Source organism: Rhinoraja longicauda, chromosome 18, assembly GCF_053455715.1.
Source record: "Rhinoraja longicauda isolate Sanriku21f chromosome 18, sRhiLon1.1, whole genome shotgun sequence".
NCBI classification, from domain to species: Eukaryota; Metazoa; Chordata; class Chondrichthyes; order Rajiformes; family Arhynchobatidae; genus Rhinoraja; species Rhinoraja longicauda.
Window position 1 is genome coordinate 30,825,592 of NC_135970.1, and position 23,993 is coordinate 30,849,584.

The following is a 23,993-nucleotide window of genomic DNA, read 5'->3' on the forward strand; positions in this document are numbered from 1 at the left end:
TTAAATTTATCTCCTCTGGTACTTATTTCCCCAACTCTGGGTAAAAGACTCTGCATTTACCCCATCTATTCCTCTCATGATCTTATACACCTCTACAAGGTCACCCTTCATCCTCCTGCACTCCAAGGAATAAAGTCCTAGCCTACTCAACCTCACCCTATAGTTCAGGCCCTGGAGTCCTGGTAACATCCTCGTAAATCTTTTCTGCACCCTTTCCAGCTCAACAACATCTTTCCCATAAAAGGGTGACCAAAAATGAACACCCATATGGCCTCACCAATGTCTTGCACATGTACAATGCATGTGGGAACAGAAAGGGAGGAAAATTCTGAAAATAAAATGGATCAAATTCGAAACAAACATGGCTGCGATCTTGCACGTTGTGTAATTGTCTGGTTGGTTTTTATCTCGCGCAGATTTACTTATCTTGGAAGAGCGGTCCCGGCGAGGTCAAGCATTGGAAGGACATGATCGGGAGACCACGACACGCAGTGGCTCAGTGGCACCAACTCAAGACATGATTTTTCACCAAATCAAAGAAGTTTGGAAAACAGCAGACGCGGAAGAGAAAGCATGGGCTTAGCCTTGACATTTTAAGTATGCACAATGAAGCACCTGGACTAAAGTCATGGATTACTCAGCCATCAATCTGGGAGTCCAGCAGCCAATCCATACACCATGGACTTTACAGCATTGAGCTGCCAGGGACATTTTTTAAGTCGCGAGGTCATAACCACCTTGTGCTTCAACGATCATCTCCCACCCAGCACACTGCACCGTCCTCCCCAACCACCTCCCTCGACAAAAGAAATTTGCATTTTTTGGTCGCGATACAACTCATCCTGCATCCACGGCGAGGAGTCACGTGGCTTAGACTTTTAGTTTCAATTTTTCCGGTGACAAAAAAAAAGCAAATTGTTCTTCCAGTAGTGAGGGAGTTTATAGCTTTGGAAAAAAAATTATGTGTCATTTTTTTCCAAAATAAGATGGTATTTTAATTTTCTGGTGCAGACGTTGATGCTTATGGTTCTAAAGACTACTTTTTTATTTATCTTGATTAACCTAGAGGGGGAGGAAACGTGAGAAAACAGGAATTTAAAATCTGTGTATGTCTCTGTGTGTGTGTGTTGTGTGTCAGTTACTGTATAAAGTGTGTTTTGGTGCACACAAAAGAATATTCAGCCACGCCCTTAATGCGTGGGTTATTTTCTCTGCACTTTTTTAAATGAACAGATTTGGTTATGAAAAAAAAATGCAATGGATGGGTTTGGGGTTTCTAGAGGTGGTTTTTAAGTGGGCAATGTCTGGTTTACACAGTATTTCAACTTGCTTCTCCTTTGTCCAGGGCTTGTAGAGCTACTATACTGGAAAACAAAAATCCCAAAGGATTACCATGCAGAAAATCAATAATGTTGCACACAGTATTTGTCTGCCAATCCAAAGGCGAATTATAGCAATTGTAAAATATTGTATTGATATTCCTGTAAAAGTCCTGTCAAGTATCATTGTAGATCACCATGCATTTTCTGGGTACTTCGGTAGTATCAGGTGCATGAAAAACAACATTATTTGGTGGTGAGTAAAATTCCTTCATTTGGGTTATTTGGATGAATTTATGAAGGCTAAAGGCTGGGGTTGGGGCAGTGAGCACAGATCCAGAGTTCTTAACAACAACACCAACAACAAAATCCCTGTCCTATCCCCCTCTTGATTTACATGCCTCTATCACAGTCAGACTGAGAAGTTGATTGGAGATCTAGTTTTCCAATCAGAGAATCGGGTATTGCATCTTGTTCTGGGCCAATGAGTAGTTAACTACAACTCAAGACACAGTAGAAACAATGTAGGTATTTCTGTACAGTACAGAGTATTATTTGAAGTGGCACAGAAAGGGTGGTGCAGGTGTATGGAACGAGCTGCCAGAGAAGGTATTTGAAGCTGATACTATAACAGCATTTAAAAGAGATTTGGACAGGTGCATGGATAGAAAGGTGTAGAGAGATATGGATCCAATGTGGACAGGTGGCACTCGAATAGATGAGCATCTTGGTTGGCATAGGAGAGTTGGGCCAAATGGCCTGTTTCCATGTTGTATGACTCTATGATGGGGTCTGGAATTCACCTTTAGTTGCCATGTTTTTGAAAAGAGATGACAGGCTCCAATTGGTTTTGAGCTACTCTTATAGATCTACTAATAAAGCAATGTACCCGACAGGCAGGGATCTGAGATAAAGATCATGATTATTTCACATCCTGTTCCCACTCTACAATGTGGGCTCTACAGTGTAGAATTTCAGGCAGAGAAACAGAATTCAAGAATCCTTAGCAAAGTACAAAATGCTGGAGTAACTCTTCTTCCTGGCCCAAAACATCACCTGTCCATTCTCTCTCCACATGCTGCCTGAGTTATTGCAACAATTTGTGTTGCTAAGGTTCCAACATCTGTAGTTCCTTGTGTCTCATTCCCAAAATCTATTTTTGCTTTGGGGATACATTGGGCCAACAAAGAGAGCGATCATGTACAGTTAGTTGTCAAGTAAATCTCTTGCAATATCAGTCAACGCTAAACCAAGTCTGTTCTGAACTGTACGCTGATAACATCTGCCAGAAGTGGCCATCATCTGTGGAAATATACAGACACATTCACTCAGAGTATTTTTTGTGATGGTGCCAGGGTGATGTCCCATATTATGGCACCTTTTACGCCGTGATCCCATGTTAATTAGAACAGGAATAGTTCTACCCGGAGTCACTTCTTGTTAAGTGAGTGATAGCATCTTCCCATCAGTCCAGGCTTTATATGAATCGCGAGATGACGAGTCAGCATTTAACTCTGAGCCATATGTTCCAATATCTTGCACCTATATTGATCCCATTAAATGACTCTGTATAAGCTGTGGTTTTACTAAGTTTGGTAGGAAAGAGTATGTTTTACGATTGTACATTTAGCTTTATTTATCAGAGAGAACATCAGGCATGAAGAACGTGATTGTGCCTTCATTGATTCTTGATCTTATGTTGCTAATCAGCTCCACTCGAGTGAAGTTCTTCACGTGCTTCGAGGTTTGGTTTTATAATGCTAGTCCTCCCTTTAGTGTGGGAGAGTGTAAACTGTTGGTGTTTCTGATCCCATTCCTTTAAACCCTTTATTCAAAGTACCCCAATTATTTCTGAATGCTCCTCAGAACAGCCTTCACTTGCAAAATTCAAGTAGGAAATGCCATATCCCCAATGGAGAGGTATTAATTCTATACTTAGCAGAAGTCCACAGTAACAGGTGAACCAGTGCATACATTCTGATTTTCACCCCACAAGCTAAGATGCACCCGTCAGATGAAAATCAGCATTTTGGTTTTAGTCCTCCACACAACCGAAAGGGGGATACTGCTCGAGATTGGCTTGCCTTTGCAATAACACATCCCCTGTCTGAGATATTCTAATAGTTTTGTTCTTCCTCTTTTCTAGGCAGATTAGACTCAGGGGAACCGTGAGAAGGGACTCTTAAAACGTTGATAAATATTACCAAAGGTCTGGGTTAAATTAAGAAAACGAATCAAGAAGATTCACAACAAAGTGAGCAATGGCAGAGGGCTACACAGTAAGCAAAAACCATTGTTACAGTTGGGACGGCCGTGCTACAACTGGGCCTCCTCTCTGCTCACCCCAATTCCTAAGTGACAATAAATTCCCTGTGCAAAGTACCAAGAGTCATGGAAGGACACAAAGTGCTGGGGTAACTCAGTGGGTCTGGCAGCATCTCTGGAGGACATGGGTAGGGACTCAAAAGAAGGGTCCCGACCCGAGTCGCCACCAATCCATGTTCTCCAGAGATGCTGCCTGGCCCATTGAGTTCTCCAGCACTTTGTGTCCTTTTATGTATTAACTTGCATCTGCAGTTCTCTGTTCTACATGAGTCATTTCTACAAAAGCTTAAGGGAAGTGCAATGGTGAAAGTACAAGACATCCCATCTCCTCAGCATGGATAAAAATGAAGTGGGAACATTATTGAAATGTATAATGTATCAATTTGACTAGTGTAGCTTCCCATCCAGGTAAACAAATTGACATTTTACCTGCAAGAGTAACATCTCTAATATTGTTGTCCAGTCGATTTTTCCAACATTTTATTACCCTTTTGTGTGTGAGGGTACTAAGTTTAAACAGATGTTCGCTTTCAGGATCTAAGACATTCACTAATCTAACTTATATTTCAAGTAATTAAAATATTCCTTAATTAAAATCCTTTTCAATAATGGACTTTCCTGGCACTGGATGCTGAGTTTATCAAACCTTCCCTTATCAGCCGCTCTTCACAACCTTTCCCTCTGATCCAACACTAAGGGAAAAAAATAATGATTTTTACTGCTTTTAATTATTTTGTTTTGACAATGTGGTGAAAAAACCCTAAAATCGCCATCAATAACAAACGCACTGTAATAAGCCATTTGGAAAAATAATCATGTGAGAATTATAATATCTTCCATTTTTTAGGTAGCATTACAAAGAGTATATTTTCAGTAGTAAATTTTCACCAAACATTCACTGTCTGCCATGCTAGCTTTAAAGATTACAAGGAGATGCAAGAAATCCTCAGAGGCATTACCATTTTAATTGCTTACATTTTCTTAATCAATATTTTCAGATTCCTCAGTTGTCATATTAAATATTTTTTGATGCTGTTAAACAGAATTATTTTAGCTAATAAGTTCCTTTTATTTATTACAGTGCCTGGTCCCCATTTAGCATGTAGTTAATCCGTATTTGGTAAACATGGTATGACTTGCACACAAAACAAAGCCCTTCACTGTATCTCAGTACACTTGGCAATAATGATAAACCAAACCATTTGGCTGCATTAAATTGTAAAGATGATTTTAAATTCCTGCGCTAAGATTAAGGAACACAATTTAAGCAGCAGGCTGCCACTGGAGCTGGTGTCACTTTCTCTTAGCTCCAGAGATCCAAATGTGATTTTGACCTTGGTTGCTGCCTGTGTGGAGTTTGGATATTTCATGGAACCGTACAGCACAGGAACAGGCCCTTCAGCCCACAATGTCTTTAGACTTTAGAGATATAGCATAGCATTAAGGTGAAAAGAGCAACGTTTAAAAGAGTTGTGCGGGGCAACTTTTTTTACACAGAGAGTGGTGGGTGCCTGGAACACGCTGCCTGGGGTGGTGGTGGAGGCAGATACGATAGTGGCATTTAAGGGAGTTTTGGATCGGCACATGGATATGCAGGGAATAGAGGGATATGAATTATGTGCAGGTACATGAGAGTCAGTCTTGACATCATGTTCGGCACAGACATTGTGGGCCGAATGGCCTGTTCTTGTGCTGTATTGTTCTATCTTTATAATACAGTTAAATGTGGGTGTTCCTGCAAGCAGTTCTGTAGTTTGTATTACATTCACCTCCTCTCCACTTTACTCCTTTCAAAGAATGCACCTCTTTACTCCTTTCAAAGCACAAAGTGCTGGAGGAACTCAGCGGGTCAGGCAGCACCTGTGGAGGGAATGGACAAACATCCTTTGAACGGTGCCAACCCGAAACGACAATGACCAGAAAGCGGATCCATTCCCTTCGCCTGATCCGCTGAGTTCCTCGAGCGCTTTGCTCAAGGTTTCAGCATCTGCAGTCTCTGGATCTCCTCTTCCCTCCTTTTATGGGAGTCACCGTCCTTATAGAGAGAAACTTCTCTCCCCATGTTACAAGAGTCCCATTCAGGCTTTTTCATTTGCAAGTTATTTTTAAATCTTTTACCAGGTTTGATCTTTTGTTTTCGTGACTACATCTAATTGTGTCATCGTTTTGAATCACTTTTCTTGCTCCCTTTAAACCCCTCACATTTCGTATGTCGTAGGAGCAGAAATATGCCATTCGGCCCTTCGAGTCTCCTCCGCATCAAGTCTATTTCACGAGCATCTCGAAGAAATTATTCTATGTAATTAGTTCTCCTAAAATTATGTCTCAATGACACACAAAACATGTTTAAGAAAACTTGCTTTGATTCTACCAAATTGTACCTTTGCTAAGATCCAGTAAGCGGCTTTAAATTATCCAGATTTATTTAGTGGAGGGTTAATCATATTTAAATAATTTTATTTTTCCTCAGTAGCCAATAGAACCTTCCATTTTTATTTGTAGGATTAATGCCGCCATGACTTTCAGGCACTTAAATGACAAGGTTTGTTGGTATCTGCTTGGTTAGCTGGTCCCATGAGATGGTGTTCACATAAAGAATGAGTCACTGGATGGAATTGATTTGGTGTGAATTACCTCAGTAACAGGACTCATGGGGGAGTGGGGACTGAATACATCCTGTGGCCCCTTCTCCTTGCCCTCTTCATTTCCTCTTCTTTGTCCTTCATTTTTATAAACCCCCTGCAATTCTAAATGGTTCCGTTGTGCATGTAGTAGAGTATAGATGTGGCTCTGCTGATCCAAGCAGCTTTTAACTAAGCAATAATTACTGTGGGCAGGGCTGCTCTACGGCAACATCTCTTTTTGGTTTGAACTTATGAAGATTAGTGCAATTTTGTGAGTAGAAGTATCATCTTTCTCACTAGCTGATACCAGCAATTTTGTTTTGTCATTTTAGCAAACCATTGGGCATTTAATTGCAACGTATTTTGATCAGTTGGATAGTTGAAAGTGTAACACCTAGGATTATTTCCAATAGATTTCAATACCTTAGCCAAGGTTGTGTTTCCTAAGCACCATATGCACAAAATGCAATTGAGAGAAAACCTCACATATACTCGGGATGAAGGAGTAGAAGGAGGTGCTGTGGAGATGGATAATGTAAGGTAGATAATGCCTATGTGGAACATAAATGGGAGCTTGGATCATCTGTGTAGAATGGTCTGTCCCTGCACTGCACATCCAATGTGAATCCAGATAATCACCTGCAAGCAGGAATGCCATCCAAGTAACTCAGACAACAGCAACACCTCCCACAGCCCACTGTGTGTTGGCTGACAATGTCGCTCAGACAAAAAAGCAGAAAGGCTTGTATTTATATAAGCTTCTTTCTTGACCTCAGGATCCCCAAAGTGCTTTACTGCTACTGAAGTACTTTAACAATGCAGTGGCTGTTGTAATCTTGGAAACGTTGGAGGCTGATTGTGGACAGCAAGCTGTGGATAAAATGGATGACTTGGCTGCATCATTGACTGTGGGATAAACAGAATGTTTGGTTGAGTTAATAAAATTGCTCTTCTAATAATGCCATAGGATATTTTACATCCCATTGATAGGACATCAAAAGTCCTGTTTAGTGCTTCATCTGAAAGAACAGTCCAGCACTCCTCCTGTGATGGTGATTAGTGGCTGACGCTTTACCCAGAATGAAGGATCACACGGTAAATATCTTGGTCTACCCCAGGTGTACACCGACCAATGCCTCTACAAACAGGGTCACTGTAATTCTATCAGGGAATGATCTCACCACTCCTGAATAATTGATTTAGATTCAGATTTAGAGATATTTGTGTCTCTTGCAGTTAGTTAAAGCACACTCAAGCGGTGAGGAGGATAAGGTTTGGAAGATGTTCTGCCTTGGGCTGGTTATTTTGACGTTGTCAGACAGGAGTTGATCATAAAGTGATCATTCTTTGCCATTTTGTACAACCCATTTCACAACACATCTCTTGGAATTCCACCCAATATAAAATGGCAGATTTCAAGGGACATTGTCTTTTTAAATAATGTGCGGCCCTTTTCTTATTCCCAAATGAGGAGACAGTTTGGCTACTGTTTATAGAGAGAAAAGACCCCTTTAATAGGGATAAGAGACCCCAATGCTAATGCAAAAGTCAAATGCCAACTGACTAGTCTCAGGTGTGTTTCTCTAGCTGTTTGTTCCCTGCAAAATTGTTTCATAGTATGTGCTAGACACATGTCCAGTAAACCTTTTAAAGGCAGATGTTTAGCGAGAACCTTCAACATCAATGGAGTGATATGGTGCTAATTGATTTTCAGCATACTAATGAATTGCTACATTTGCATGAAATTTCCCAGGCCACTATTTTAACAAAGAGGCGTAGTGTGATTTTTACATTGCAAGTCAATTCTACTCCTCATTCTTCATCACCAGTTTGACAAGTGACTCTCTGTCCCCATGTAAGGACAGATCTTTGATTCCGTTGACATTCGCTGTATAAACCAGATATTGCTTTTTTTTTGCAGGTTAACGTTCCTTTTTGTTTTGCCTAGTCTTACTTTCAAAGCTACTGAAAATCAAAGCTGTTGTGTGACCTGCTACACACCTTGAAGTTTAAAGGAAAGTCAGAAATTCATTTATTGTAGTTGGCTGAATCCCATTTTGGTCAGACCAGCCAGTGGAATGCTGTTGAATTATTCTGGCTCAGGAGATGTTGCTTCGACTCCTCACTTTAATAGGTCTCTTTGATTGACAAATAGTGGAGCAAATAGATTGACCAACTCTAAACTCCTCCAAAGCACCTTTCTTCCCCCTGCTATAAATTGATCGGAACAAGTATCTAGTGAATTCACAAATGTGACAATACTCAAAGATCTAAAAGGTGGGATTACTCCCCAAAGTATGTTTCGGACCTGTTGTGCTGCTATAGGACATAGGAATTAAGCATCAATTAAAGAAAACACAGGCTACTGAGGCTTCATACCCAACTTTTTCACCCCACCTGATCAGATATCCAAATAAAGACAGACACAAAGTACTGGAGTAACTCAGCAGGTCCGGCAGCATCCCTGAAGAACATGGCTAGGTGACGGTTTGGGTTAAGACCCTTTCTCAGTCTGAAGAAGGGTCCTGACCTGAAACCTCCAGGGATGCTGCCTGACCCACTGAGTTACTCCAGCACTTGTGTCTGTCTCTTATTGTAAACCTGCATCTGCAATTCCTTGTTTCTATACTGATCAGATATCCAACTTCGTTGAGCTTCAAACAAAATTCTAGCAGCCTAAAATTATAAAGCGAATAGAATGGGGAAATTGATCTAAAATGTGATTTTGTAAAATAAAAGTCTATGTCTGTCGGGGGTCACACTTATTAAGTTTAGTTGACTCAAGTGATCACCACATCACCTCCTGACTCCAACAACAGTCAGGGTCAGATGTACTATTCTGTAGAGCTGGTCCAGGTTTAGTTAATGACAAAAAGCAGCTTGCAAAAAAAAATCTCAATTTAAAAGCAAAAACCAAACCAAAGCGTATATCCAATGTTTGGAAATACTTGGGAGAAAAGGAATTCTGATTTGTAAAGTAAACGCCAAGAGTAATAATTACAATAACAAGCAATGAATACTGCAGCAAGTCAACTCGCGACAGAGTGCCATCTCCCAAACTGGGACTAATCCCTGGTGTGGACCACATCCCCTTTGCCACTTTCAAACCATGTACAGAAAACCAGGAAGAAGTAGAAAGAATACTTCTACTTTCTTTGTGAAACTGTTGGTGCGGAAAGAATGTGTCTACTGTACTTCTGCCAGTAAATATGGGAAGCAAACAGAAAGATGTTGCCTGACCAAGGCTTGGTGGGTCTTCAAAAGGTTTGAGTTTGCTCCCCTTGTGTCTGTATGTTTTGGGGAGGAGGAGAGGGGTGGGGAAGAAAGTGGTGTGCAATACAATTTGTGGTAGATTTGAAACTAGGCTCTAAAGGTTAACAAAAAAAAAGGATCTCAGCTTTAAACATAAGCCTTAGTTTTTGTGGATAAATAATCTTGGCAAGTATCCTATCCCTGGTGATCAGGGTATGGATAGCATAAACAGATGTATTTTATGTTTACATTGAATGCTAGTTTGGCTGCAGTCAAAGTTTCATATAAATGAATATATGGTTAGGTTTTTACAAATCTGTGTACAGACTGTTTAATCTTCATGCAAGGTGATGCAGTCCTGAATTTATTGCTTTTTTTGGTCCTTTCTTTAAAAAAGGACTGGGCATCTTTACGCTCTTGGGAAAGATGAATTAAAGAGACTGCAATGGCTTCTTTGTCACAAATTGCGATGTAACATTTGCCAACTTTGTACAGGATATTCATGATGCATAGGTTTAGCTGCCAAGTGGTATATTGATAGAAAAAAAACAGTTCGGACTGGCTGAAGCCAGATGTACTTTATCGGGATAATGACAGAGCTTTATTCTGTCAGTTGACTTCTGATTCAAGTTTTTAAGAAGTTCTATAGCATAATAAAAATTAAAAAATACTTGTTCATAGTTTGAGCAATATTTGAATACAGAAGCACATCTATCTGTTAGTATTGATATAGTATCTGTCTCCAGCCAGCCTTTGTAGATGATGTCTTTGAACTTCAGTCCTCATCCGGTCTCCTTGTACTGTTCTTTATCTTCCCCCCCCCCCCAGTAATCTGACCCATTTCAGATTAACCGTGCAGATGGTACCTCAACAAACAACACTGATAGATAAAGATTGTAATTTTTATTGTGTTTGGTAGCTAATGTACTTCATGAAGGTAAATTATTTTGTATGAGATGACTTCATCTATATTATGTATATGGTAGAGTATTTCTTTCTGAGATTATATATTTTGAAATTTTACTCTTTTTTGTGGAAAAAGTCCTAGTTATGATTAATAAACAGTAGGAAACCATCCATTCGATTTCTGTGCCTTTTTTCAATGTGGAAAATCACCTAGAAAACAACATTATGGTATTGATGCTGGGTACCATGTAGATTATTCAGAGCAATGACTGCCAAGGTTTAATCTATCGTTAATGAAAATTTGATTTAAAAATACACTCAACAATGTTAAGTAAAGCACATGTAAATAAAAATGTAAAATCATTTGGCCATTAAAAATCAGCTATGTTTTCCATTCTAAAAATCCAAGGCAACTTGTCAACCCACAAGATCCTACTGGGATGAAAATCTTTATGATAACCTTGAAGCTTGAAAACATTGCACAGGGTCACGAAGCATAGAAACATAGTTCCCTGAAGAGTAAGTCATTTACAATAAGCAACCAAATTAATTTGAGAGAAGTACAAATTAAGCATTCAAACCCAGATGCAGGTGAGTAATGCATTTATTTTTATTATTCCTTTTTATTATTCATTTTCTCCAGAGATGTCGTCTGACCCTCTGTTGCAATGACAAATAAAGCTCTGTATTCTGTATTCTCTGTTACTCCAGCATTGTGTGCCTTTCCACAGTATGAAGTAGCATCTGTGATTCTTCCTACACATTTCTTTTTATTTGGTAATGGGAACAGCAGCTTATATCTAAAGCACCATCGATGATCTCCAGACAATAAAAAAATAGGTTCAGTCACCATTTCTAGCTAGCCTTAGAATTAGCTGTAAATGCCACTGAATGATGACATGGAATGGGATAGGCAATAAGAAAACAATAATTTGGTAAATCCCCACAAATATGTCTGCAAGGATTCTCGAATTAGTGATTATCATTGCTCAATTAAAAACACTGAAATAAGTTCTGAAAAGATTGAAATGTTTTTTGACTTTGATTGTTGTCCTCATTGAGGACAGTGAGACGTTGTACAAAGCAGCACCATTCAGACTGAGGAGGTGGTAATATTCTGGCTTCATATCCTCAGCTCCAAAGGTTAAGTGTTATGATTTCAGAACAATTAGCTGCCTCACAAAAGCACATTGATTTTAATAACTTTACTAGCAGCACTGCAAGGAGAAGAAAAAACAAACAGGGCACCGGACATTGGTTTCACCATTTCCACCCTCTGTAGGTGGAAATGTTTAGGCATCATCTCGTGATCTAAAATGTCACAAATGGAGATGGAACAAAGCACAAAAGTTGCACTTGTGATTGCCATGAAGCAGTCTGTTTAACATAATTTCAGGGAGTAACACACAGTAACTGCTGGAGTTTGACTATGGAAATCCATCACTTTCTATAAGTGTTGCGTGCTACAAGTTCACAAATGATGATGCACATTCTTCATTGCTATTAATTACTAATTTGAGATTAACTTTGTTGTTTATACATCATTCTTACCATAAAAAAACAGTGAAAATATTACATTCTGAGTTTTAACAGCACCTGATAAATGTACTCTGACAGACTAATTCTATTTGTGAAAAATAAATATTTTTAAATTCCTTAGATTTTATCGTTTTATAATTGATAATTCCGCTATTCAGCAAATACTTTTTTTAAAATTTCATTCTGTGCAGATTTCAGAGACTGAGGTAAACACTTCAAATTCTAACTTTATCTTCATGTAGTTTCTGATCGGCTCTCCATCAGCTTATTAACATCAGTCATTCTGGACGTCAAAGACTCCTTGCAAAAGATACTTACAGTGAATCCCATTTGGAAAATACTACTCTGAGCCACAGAGCCTGCTCTCATTGAATGGACAGTGATCATGTGAGTGGGGAGCACTGTTCCCCTATCACTGACTGGGAAATGCTGGCCATATGATTCTGGCTCGTGTGTGGAATACTAGTGTCCAGAAGGAAGCGTTGATCCGAGTGTGAGCATTATACCACCACCATTAGGATGGTGAATCTGTGGAACTCTTTTCCACAGTAGGCCAAGTAAGTGGTTATTTCTAAGGCAGAGATAGAAACATTTTTGGATTAGTACAGGTTTCAGAGGTTATGGGGAGACGGCAGGGTTAGGAGGGAGAGATAGATCAGCCATGATTGAATGGCAGAGTAGACTTGATGGGCCGAATGGCCTAATTCTACTCCTGTCACTTATAACACCAAGCTTACCATCCAACTGGTTTCTGTCGAGAACAGAAAGCTTTATTAGTTACTGGAAATGTAGTTTGTCTGTCGCTATCTGTCATTGCTATAAAGTGAGCAGGGCAAAGTTGAAAGGAAATTTGCGGCGTAATTTTTTTTACACAGAGGATGGTGGGTGGCTGGAATGTGCAGCCAGGCGTGGTAGATACGATAGTGTTTTTTAAGAAACCTTTGGATAGGCATATGCATATGCAGGGAATGGAGGGACGTTTGTGTTGGGGTTATGTGTCTTGTGTTCTTTTTTTGTATGACTGCTATGTGGTTTCGTTCGGTACCTCGGTACCGAATGACAAATAAAGCTCTGTTATACTGTTATACTGTTATACATGGGTTATGTACAGGCAGATAAGTGATGGCACAATATTTGGAGCAGACACTGTCGGCCGAAGAACCTGTTCTTGTGCTGTACTGTTCGATGTTCTATTAGTAAATGCTGAAAACAATCAGCTGTACTTATGGAGAATGAACTGATTAATAAATTGAACAGCTTTGAATCTGTGGGGAATGGAGGGATATGGATCATAGGCGGGTGAGAGGTGGTCTAAGCACAGACATTGTGGGCTTATGCGCCTGGCCTTGTGTTCTACTTTCTGTGCAAGTTTAGTACAGTGGTTACATTTTCTAATTATCAACAAAATAGAGACGACAAGTTAAGGCTTTGCATTCAAATTTCAATATATTCCTGTTTTTTCTGAAAGAAACATAGAAAAATAGATGCAGGAGTGGGCCATTCGGCCCTTCGAGCCAGCACCGCCATTCAATATGATCACGGCTGATCATCTAAAATCAGTACCCCGTTCCTGCTTTTTTCCCCGTATCCCTTGATCCCTTGAACAAAATTGAGGAAACATTGTTGAAGGCAAGCATGTGCCACCGCTTCCTTTGCCACTCTGTTCACTTGTGTTGGCACTTTCAGGGAGTTGTGCAGTTGCACAGATCACACACATTGAATCAATTGACTTAAATTAGCCCATGGCTTAAACTACTTTGCTACCTAATTACCTGTCAAACCACTTATTTATCCCTGCAAGGAAGCGGCTGATTGCACTTTACAATATCTATGGAGTGAGGAGATTGAGTAGGAGGTTTTAGGAAGGATGACCCAGCTTTGTATATTACTTGTTTAATTTACTTTGACTATTAGATTTCCTTAACCTTGCAGTTTCCATTTGCAGCGATGAACATGTGGTATGAAACGATAAACAAGCAAGTCAGGCAGAAAATTAGATAACGAGCTAGAACTAGTTTATTCAAGTCAGCTGACATGATGTGTGAGATCAGGGAATCAAGTGGAAAGGTTCTGCAAAGACAGTTTGTTTTGGCACAGTAAATTGTGTCCACAGCTCAGTCCAGAGATGTGGATTGTGATGAGTCAGGGACATTGGGAAGGTAAGGCAATGGTGTATTTTGTAATTGTTATAAAAATATTTTATACATTAAACAATGTAATCTAATTACAAGACTGAAGAGGGCAGGTGAAGCGATGTGTTGTAGCTGTGTAATGTGGGAGAGGACAGGTGATGTGATGTAGTTGTGTAATGTGGGAGAGGGCAGGTGAGGTGATGTAGTTGTGTAATGTGGGAGAGGGCAGGTGATGTGTTGTAGCTGTGTAATGTGGGAGCTGATGGAAACCATATTGACCATGGTAATCACATCTCCATTGTCTACATGTCAAGATACTTTGGCTCAGTTGATGATCTGGCGGTTGAGATTGGGACACTGTAATGGAGCCTGTGGCTGGTACGTTTTACCCTAGGATACTGTTGCACTGCTTAAAGAAATGCTGAATTGTATCAAGAATACACAAGTCCTGAGGATGGCCTGTCAAGATGGACAAATGGGTTGACTTTAAGCTAGGCAGCATGGGATCCAGAAGATAGGGTTGAAATAGAAGAGGGGCAACCCTAATAACAACAGATAGAAAAAGTCTGCTGTGAGAAAGAATTGTAGCTCAAGTCACAAAGTAGAATTAATTTGGATGGAGTTAAGAAATAGGAAAGGGCAGAAATCATTGGTGGAATTTATCCATAGATCTAAAAACAATAATAGTAATATACTGTAGATCATGGTGCACATTGGGGCGACATGCTTATGCGGGAACCCAAATTTGCGGTTATAGTGTGGAGGGAAAATTCATTTTGAGGTGCCATTGAGTTGTCAAACTAGCAATGTGTAATGAGAAAGAGTTAATTAATAATCAGACATTTAAAGGGATATTAAGGGAGGGTGGTCATTATGTGATGCAAGATTGAAAACGATTTAAATTAAATCTGAAGCTAGGGTCTTGACGTCATAGTTTGCTCTGTTTAGATTTGAGACCTGATCTCACATTGTAAATTGAGGAAACTATATCAATTAATATGACTGTAAATGAACATCAATATTAACATTTACAACATCAATACATAATCTTATACATTTTTAAGGCATAAATACGAATGGCAAAAGTAAATAAATTTGAATGGCAAAACCTGTAGCTTCCGTGAGAAGTTTAAAGTGGCATCAAATCAGAGGGAATGGGTATATGTTCACATGGAGTAGTAAACTTGATGAATGGGAACATTTTAGAGAAGTTGATTGAAGAAAAGTAGAATACAGAAGTAAACTAGCACGAAACACGAGGACAGACTTTAAAAGCTTCTGTAGATAGGTAACAAAGAAAGCAATAGGACAACAGTAAAGGTTACTTTCATTAGTTACAGATTGAAGCAGGAGAAATGAGGAAACAGCAGAAAAGTTAAACGGAGGCTCTGACCTGACACTAAAGTTCATGCAGCATGATTTGGCTTGGGAATTGCTGGGGAGAGGTGTGAAGTCTGTAAACTGAATGGGAACCTAGGATCGTGAGTTCTATCACCTGAAAGTTAGTTGCTGGACATATCAGCAAGTACTAGGAGTTTAGTTTATAGTCGCGTGTACTGAGGTACAGTGAAAAGCTGTAACAGGAATGAGGCAAGCAGAGCAAGGGGTAAACTAGATGGTGGTCAGGTAAAAACTGAGCGTCGCCAATTGAGTGATGGGAACTGAGGTGTCAGGCAGCACGTAGATGAGAAGTAGATCAAGGGTAGATCTTTTATTGATAGGGGACAAAAATGTAATAGTAGAGAACCAATGCCTTGGGTCGTGTTGTGAAACAAACAAGGCAAGCAACAAAATGTATGTATGAATTTGGCTAAACCTTGCTAAATGAAAGAATGAACTGAAAGAAAGCATGAGTGAAATTGTGTCAGTCATTGGAAGTTTGCAAATATGTGCCTCTTGTTCCAAATTAAATCTGGTGCCATTTTAATAAATATACAAAATGTAATCTCTGACATCAATAATAGGTTAGAAACATAGAAACATAGAAACTAGGTGCAGGAGTATGCCATTCGGCCCTTCGAGCCTGCACCGCCATTCAATATGATCATGGCTGATCATTCAGCTCAGTAGCCTGTACCTGCCTTCTCTCCATACCCCCTGATCCCTCTAGCAAAAAGGGCCACATCTAACTCCCTCTTAAATATAGCCAATGAACTGGCATCAACTACCTTCTGTGGCAGAGAATTCCACAGACTCACCACTCTCTGTTTTAAATCACAAACAGGAATTGCAAAAGCTATTAATTGAAAATGGAAGCTCAAAAGGCAGATATTCTGCTGTGATGGTTATTTTGGATGAGGTAAAATGAGTATTTAATCAATGGTGTACCTACTGTTTTAGTTGTTTGATTCTATGACATTTAAACACATTTTTAAAAGATCACAATAACTTGGTCAGAATATGGCGCATACTGAAACATGTTGCAAATGAACAATTCGTTGGTGAGACCGTAATGTACACAGTTCTGGCCGCGTACCTACAGGAAGGATGTTATCAGTCGAAAGGATGCAGAGAAGATTCTGAAGATTAGGGGGTTTGAGTTACAAGGATAGGCTGTTGTTTTAAATTATTATGATACATGGATAGTAGAGGGTCAAATGTGACAAGTTCAGATAGACATCTTGAGTGGCTTGGACAACTTGAGCCAATGGGCCTGTATCTGTGCTATGTAACTCTGACTCAAGGTAATTATTGCTTTGACATGAGTGGGGTTTTTGTTCACCATTTGGAATATCATTTGAAGAAAATCAAAATGGTTTATCAAGTATTCATTGTGGGGTTTTTTTTGGTCGACGATCAATTATCACTTTATCTTTAATACATTTAAATATTTGTAACTCTACAATGCAAGGGGCTATTTTTATGCCCTGTAGTTTTAATAGTTAATGGCGCTGTATTAATTGAATGTGTTCTTTCAATTCCCATTGGGAAATGAAAAGACTGTTAACACATCTATAAATTAGCCCATTTGCCAGCAAGACTTAGACTTGCAAACACTTTTAAATTTAGTGGTTCAAGTTTATTCTTTGAGTAAAGCACATAGTCATACTTTCTTACATAAGAGCAAATTAACCCTTTTTTTTAACTTGTAGATGCTGTACACAATTTATGGTGAATACTTTTTTATCTTTTGAGGCGAGAACAATAAATTCAGATAGGAATCAAAAAGATGTTACACTTAATTTTATTAAGTAGTTGACAATATAATTTGCCTTTTATTTCCAAATATAAATATGATCTTTAATTCAGCAAGTGTAAATAGATTTGTTGACTCGTTATTTCCACTGAAATTTCAGGCATTGCAACATTTCAATCCGGAAAGATAGTTTATCATCTGAAATCAGATGCTAGGTGGAAATCAATGTTATTTAAAATTTGTCAGAAGCAGCACATTGTATTAAAGGACTCCCTTGCCTATGTGATGCACATTGTTGGAAGAGATGGCATGGAGGCCATTTTGAACTATAACATTCCAATAGGTGGTCAAACATGGGATCATAGTTGATGGTTCTGCAGTGTGCAGATCCATTTTCCACTCTGATACTCCAGCAGTCCACGGTAGGCAATGGCAGAACCCGCCTTCCATCAATGTCCTGCATTTGGTCAACAAGACAGTTACAAACCCTGATGATTGATACAGAAAGCCCTTTCTCAACTTGCAATATCCTAGAAAATGTGGGGTTTCCCATCCAAAGAGCTGTCATTGGCAAGAGGTTGAACGGGGTACAAAAGCTCGGGGTAGGCAGAATATGTTGATTCATGACTGATTGATTAATTCATGATCCAATCTATGGTGGAACACTTCATTTTTTCTGGATCATTTGAGGTTCAAAGAAAAATTAATTCAGATAATGTCCCAAGGAAATGTTGCACTTAATTTTATTGACAGATGACCAATATACTTTGCCTTTTATTTCCAAATATAAATATGATCTTTTTAATTTAGCAACTAAAAGTCGATTCATGACTTTGGTTCCTGGCCCTTCAGATGCTTGCTTGTTTCAATTACATTTTGTTAAATGTGTAATAGGATGATAACTGCAGCAACACTCATAGTCTACTCAATTTATAAAGCTTAAATTGCTTTCCCTTCCACGGGTACTATTACCCTCTTCCCAACATCTCCAGCAGATTGTTACAACAGCAAATCGAAAACAACTGAGAATTGGTTGCTTCAGAGGATGCTGTTAAGATCTCTTCAGATCAATAAGTCAAAGGTTACCTTGTATATTTCTTATTACTGTATTAAGATAGACAAACATGCAGATGATTGAATATGTTTCCTCATTCAAATGCTGCTGCTCAACAAACATAACTTAAACATTCACGTATTGCTTATCTTTCAATGGAATGATTTCACTGCCAACTTGTTAATAAATGATGTTGGCCCAGTGAACATTGCAAAGAAAATCCAATTATCGCCTGCCAGCAATTACAGAGAACACATTGGTCCTGGTAATTGGATGCACCCTTCTAATTTAACGTGGGTCAGGGCCGCCATCATCTGTTTCTACTTATACACCCAATGCACTTCCCATTTTCTTCACAAACCTTAGTTTTATTAACCCTGTTTTGCATGGCCTGCATATTATAATCTATTTTTTTGATGCACCATAGATCAATCCATCTTCAAACAATTGTAAGAATAGAAATTCTGTGTGGGGTGGGGAGAGGGGGTAGTGAGATCCAAAGTAAGGGACTCAGAAGTGACATGGGTGTGGGATCCATTTATAAAAGCAGGGGGAAAACCATGATTACTAAAGAACAAGGACATCTCAGATGCCCTCGAGTGGAAAGCCTCCTCTTGGGAGCCGAAGCGGCAGAGGTGGTGAACTTGAGAGTAGGGGATGTCGTCTTTGCAAGAGATAGCGTGGGAGGAGGTCTAGATAAGAGTCAGTCAGTTTACAGTTTATTTTTATATCTTCATTAGCCAGAGGGAGATGCAGGAAGAATGGAGAGTGGCTAATGCTACAGTATGTCTTTATTTAAGGTCTGCAAGATCTAGCTAAAGACCAGTGTAAAGAATAGTGGGAATGTTACTGGAGGGGCTTTGGGTCTATCTGCTTTGGAAAGGCAAGGACAAATTAGGGATGACATGGCTATATGTGGAGAGATTGTCTCAGTAATTTGATAGTTTTGAAAAAGCAAATTGAAGGGATTGACTAAGAGGGTAGTTGACATTGTTCTGGTCTGGAAGGGTAGTTCTCATGGGATCCAGGGTGAGCTAGCCAAATGGATGCAAAATTGGCTTGATAGATTCATCTATGTGGCGGTGGAGGGTTGTTTTTTAGGTTGGCAGCTGGCAGTGTGTCGCAGGAATCTATGTTATGTCTCCAGTTGTTTGTCATCTAGATTAACAATGTGGATGAAATATAAGTAACATGGTTAAGTTTCCAGATGACACCATAACTAGTAGAGTAACAGACCCTACTGATGCACTTCCCTGCTTTTCGCTGAACACTAATGCTACAGGATCTCCCAGTTGCCAACCCTTTCAACTCCCCTTCCCATTCCCACATAGACCTTTCTGTCCTGGGCCTCCTCCATTGCCAGAGTGAGGACGCACAGAAATTGGAGGAACAACACATATTTTGCTTGAGTAGCTTGCAACCCAGAGATATGAAGTAACTTCTACTAACTCTCCCCTCCCATCCCTCCACCCTAGTTGTTTAACCAGTTCCACAGTTCACCACCTTGTATCCCTTTTGAGATCACATTTTCCCTTGCCAACAATGGACCTACCAGGGCACCGCCCTGCCTGAGGTCATCTGTTACCTGATTGGTCCTGGTCTTTTCTCGCCTCCAGCTCTATCTTAACTCTGATCCTTTGTGAATCATTCCAGGAAAATGGGTGGCATTTCCTAAAATGGATGTCCCTCTAAGTGCATTTGGCTTGTCTTCGTTCAATTTCTGGATTGCTGAGCACGGCCAAATCCAACATCTATTGCCCATATCTAATTCTCCTTGGAAAAAATGGCAGTGAAGTACCTCCTTGAACAATAAATACTTGTGAAGGCCTTCTCAATTCTATCAGGTAGAAAGCTCCTTGAATTGGGTCAGGTGATGACTAGGGAATAGCAATATTGTGTTCAATATTAAATTCAATTATGACTTTGTCAGGATAATGTATGACTTGTAGGAATCTGTAAAGGCAATGCTCCATGTGTCTGCAACGTCTTCTTGGTCGTAAGTGTTCCTGTTTTGGGATATGCTGCTGAAGTAACCCTGGTGAATACAATGGATGTTGTAGATGACACATACTGCACACAGTAAAACAATGGTGGTGAAGCGAATTAATATTTGAGTGAGTGATGCATGCCAATCAAGCAGACTGCTTTGTCTTCTATGTTGAGCTTCTCGAGTTCTGTTGGAGTTCCACTCATCGAGCAAAGTGGAGAGTATTGTACCATGTTGCTGATTTTCTTTTCCCCTTGCAAGTGTTGGGAAGAGACTGGAGGCTCCAGACGTGGGACATATGTTTAGCATACCATCTTCTGACCTTTTTACAGTATTAATTTTCATGGTTCAGTTGACTTCTGATTTAATAGTGAGAGTCCGAGCATTGGTGGAGACTGTGTTGGGACTGCCGGTGAATATAATTTATGGTCATTTGCACTTTCACTTGTCACTTCTTGCCTTTCAGCCCATATTTCAATATTGTCTGATTTGTTGCATGCAAGCATTGACACTCGAGAAGGGTTTGAACATTGTACATTTATCAGAGTGCATACCAATTCTGACCTTGTGCAAGGAAAGTCATGATGAAGCAGTTACGTTTAGAGATAGTGTCGAGACAGGCCCATTAGTCCACGCTGACCAGAAATCACCCGTACCCTGGTTCTATCCTACACCCCGGTTCTATCCTACACCCCAAGGTCAATTTCCAGAAGCCAATTAACGTACAAACCTGTACATCTTTGGAATATGGGAGGATACCCGGACAAAACCTCCAGTCACGGGGAAACATACAAACTCCGTACAGACAGCACCCATAGGCAGGATCAAACTTGGGTCTCCACCGCTGTGCTAATATGCTGCGAGGTTAAAGATGGTTGGGCTTGGGACACTACTCTGAGGAACTCTTATCGTTCTCACAATACTGGATTGGGATGTTTGACCTCCAACAATCCGATATGCCTTTGCTCTTTCAAAGGTACGATGCCGACCATTGGAGATTTTTCCTGAAGCCTGGTGCTTTCAGTTTTGCCATGGCTTCTTGATGTCACACTTGTTCAAATGCTGCTGTCATCAAGCACAAGCACACTCTGCCCACCTTCAGAATTCCGTTCTTTGATCTGGTTAGGACTGCAATGAGGTCAATGGAAATAAATGACCGTGCCAAAAATCTAAACTGGGAATCAGTGCATGGGTTATTGGTAAGTCAATTACACCCTTCATCATTTTGATTGTGAATAGACTGATTTAGCAGGTTGAATTTGTCCTGCTTTGAGTGGGCAGGATATGGCTGGGCAATTTGCTGCATTGTCAGATAAAAGTAAGTGTTTTATCTGCACTGGCTAAAGGAACAGTTAATTTTCGATTCTTCAAGTTGAAGTAAATTTTCAAGTTGTTATTTTGTCACCCAACTTTTGCTTTTTCCAAGATATAGATGCAAAATGCTGGAGTACCTCAGCAGGACAGGCAGAATCTCTGGAGAGAAGGAATGGCCGATGTTTCGGGTCGAAACCCTCCTTCAGAATTTTGCTTTTTCCAATTGTCTACCTTATTCCTATATCACACTGAGTAAATGACATTGGCTTCTGTGATGTAGGGGATCTCAGGAGGAGATTGATCATCCACCTGGCAATTCTGGCTGATGAACATGATTGCAGATGCTTTGGCCATGCTGTGCTTGTGATCACTGATGATAGAGCTTGGATCCTCTTCCTTCCGTTAGTTAATCTCTTCAGATACCTGTGGTCTAAATCAAAACTTGGAACACGCATCTTTAGTCCTTTAACTTAAAACTCTAAAAGCATTTTTTTTTTAACATACTCGGTTTGAACATCTCATGTCAATACCAGGTTCCTACTTAAGTCAAATCAAAGCTGAGGATTTGAGATGCATTTAACCACATACTTAAAAAGAGATTAACAAATTAAAACTAATGACCTAAATGTAACAGCAGACGAAATTATGATTTTTTGGAAGACTCAAATTATGCATGTAGACTGAGGAAATGATTGAGGGTATAAAGCAGAAAATAACTACACTGCCAACGAGGTTTTAATGTCTGAGGACTGCTCAGGACGTTTGGAAAGCTCCCATAATGAGTCACATCTCCTGACAGTTATGTGAGAAATCTGATTGTTGGATGCTGAACTGGCATAATTTCCTGTCTCTGTCCCATGTGTAAAATTAAACAGATGAAGCACAAGTTACTTTAAGGAATAGCAGAATTTTGGATGTGATATTAACAAGGTTGTATGACCAGACCCAAGATTCCCTTTTGACACAAAAGTGTGTAATTCAATTAGGAACATGAGCTACTGTATTAAACAATAGTTTATATTCATGTTCGGACACTTTTGTTAAATAAATACTCTTTGCTGAACATTATAGACTCCTGCAACACTAAAATATAATGGAAGGCCATGTCGCTATGACATAAAAGTTCCTCTTTAGTTGTTTAAAAAAAAAAAACTGAAGTAAGGAGGTTGTGGAAGCCCTGCAGGTTGATACTCATTTGATCAGACTCTGACTGGGAACATCAATCCCCGTGGACTCTATGTGGGGAATATTTTTTTGGCATGGGGACAGTGGTTCCAAATTGCTTTTGCCATCCCCTCTTCTGTGGAAAAGTGTCACGTAAACAAATTGACTCAACGGTGATATGAGAGCATTTCAAAAATGTATTGATTTTTAAGTGAACCTTACATAGCCCAGTGGCAAGATTTCTCTAATTAGTTGGACAGGTGCAGGGATAGGGAAGGTTCAGAAGATATGGGTCAAACGTTGGCAAATGGGACTAGCTTAGATGGGGCAGCTTGGTTGACATGGATAAGTTGGGCCAAAGGGTCTGTTTCTGTGCTGTATTACTCCAAAGCTGTTCAAAGGCTCACTTGCTGTACTATATATATATTTAATGTGTACATGTGCAAATAAACACGATCAATTGTGTTCTGATAATTTGGCTTTTTTTTCTGATACTGGAGTGATCCATACAAGCCTTAAACAGGAAGGACTTAATATTTAAGTTAACTTGGGTTGGGTTAACTTGCAGCAGCTAACATTCACAGCTCAATAAGCTCCAGTCAATAACAGTTCCACACAAGAGCAAGTTAAACCATATCCTCATGGGGGAAAAAAAGAAAATGTGCTGGAGTAACTCAGCAGGTCAGGCAGCATGCCTGGAGAACATGGATAGGACCCTTGGATCCCGACCTGAAACGGCACCTATCCATGTTTTCCAGGGATGCGGCCTGATCTGCTGAGTCACGCCAACACTTTTTTTTTTGTAGAACAGCATCTTCAGGTCCTTGATTCTCCATATCCTTATGATCTTCAATGGCAGCACAAAATCTACTATCAACATACTGATGTTACATTAATCAGAAGCTGAAGACCATCTAAATCACAGACTTCAATTATCAGAAAATAATTGGATAATTACGATTTTGCATTTGAAAAAAATATTGACACATTTTTAAATGTGAGCTAAACATTTCAGGTTCTTTCAGTTATATGATGAGGTGTTGTATAACTGGTTTAGTTTGTTAGACCTCAAGGGACCCAGACAAGTTCCTCCCAAGAGATTAAAGTATTAAAAGGCAGGACAAATTCCCTTTATGATACTAGTAATTGGAGTTTCTTGGCACTTGTTTCATCGTCTTTGTGGGGTGGTAGAGTGACTCCCCCAATCTTTTGAAACTATTGTGCTTTAAACAGAAATAGGT

The 23,993-nt window shown here is 39.6% G+C and overlaps 1 protein-coding gene across 5 annotated transcripts in view; it reads left to right on the forward strand.

Moving 5' to 3' along the window:
- Nucleotides 1-10,559, forward strand: part of LOC144602371 (synaptotagmin-7-like) — a 391,187-nt gene extending 380,628 nt beyond the window's left edge. For all 5 annotated transcript variants that reach the window (XM_078415424.1, XM_078415423.1, XM_078415427.1 and 2 more), the window contains one exon: nt 417-10,559. In XM_078415424.1, coding sequence (XP_078271550.1) covers nt 417-521 — 105 coding nt within the window. In that variant the 3' untranslated portion in view covers nt 522-10,559. The remainder of the gene's footprint in view (nt 1-416) is intronic.
- The last annotated feature ends 13,434 nt before the right edge of the window (nt 10,560-23,993 follow it).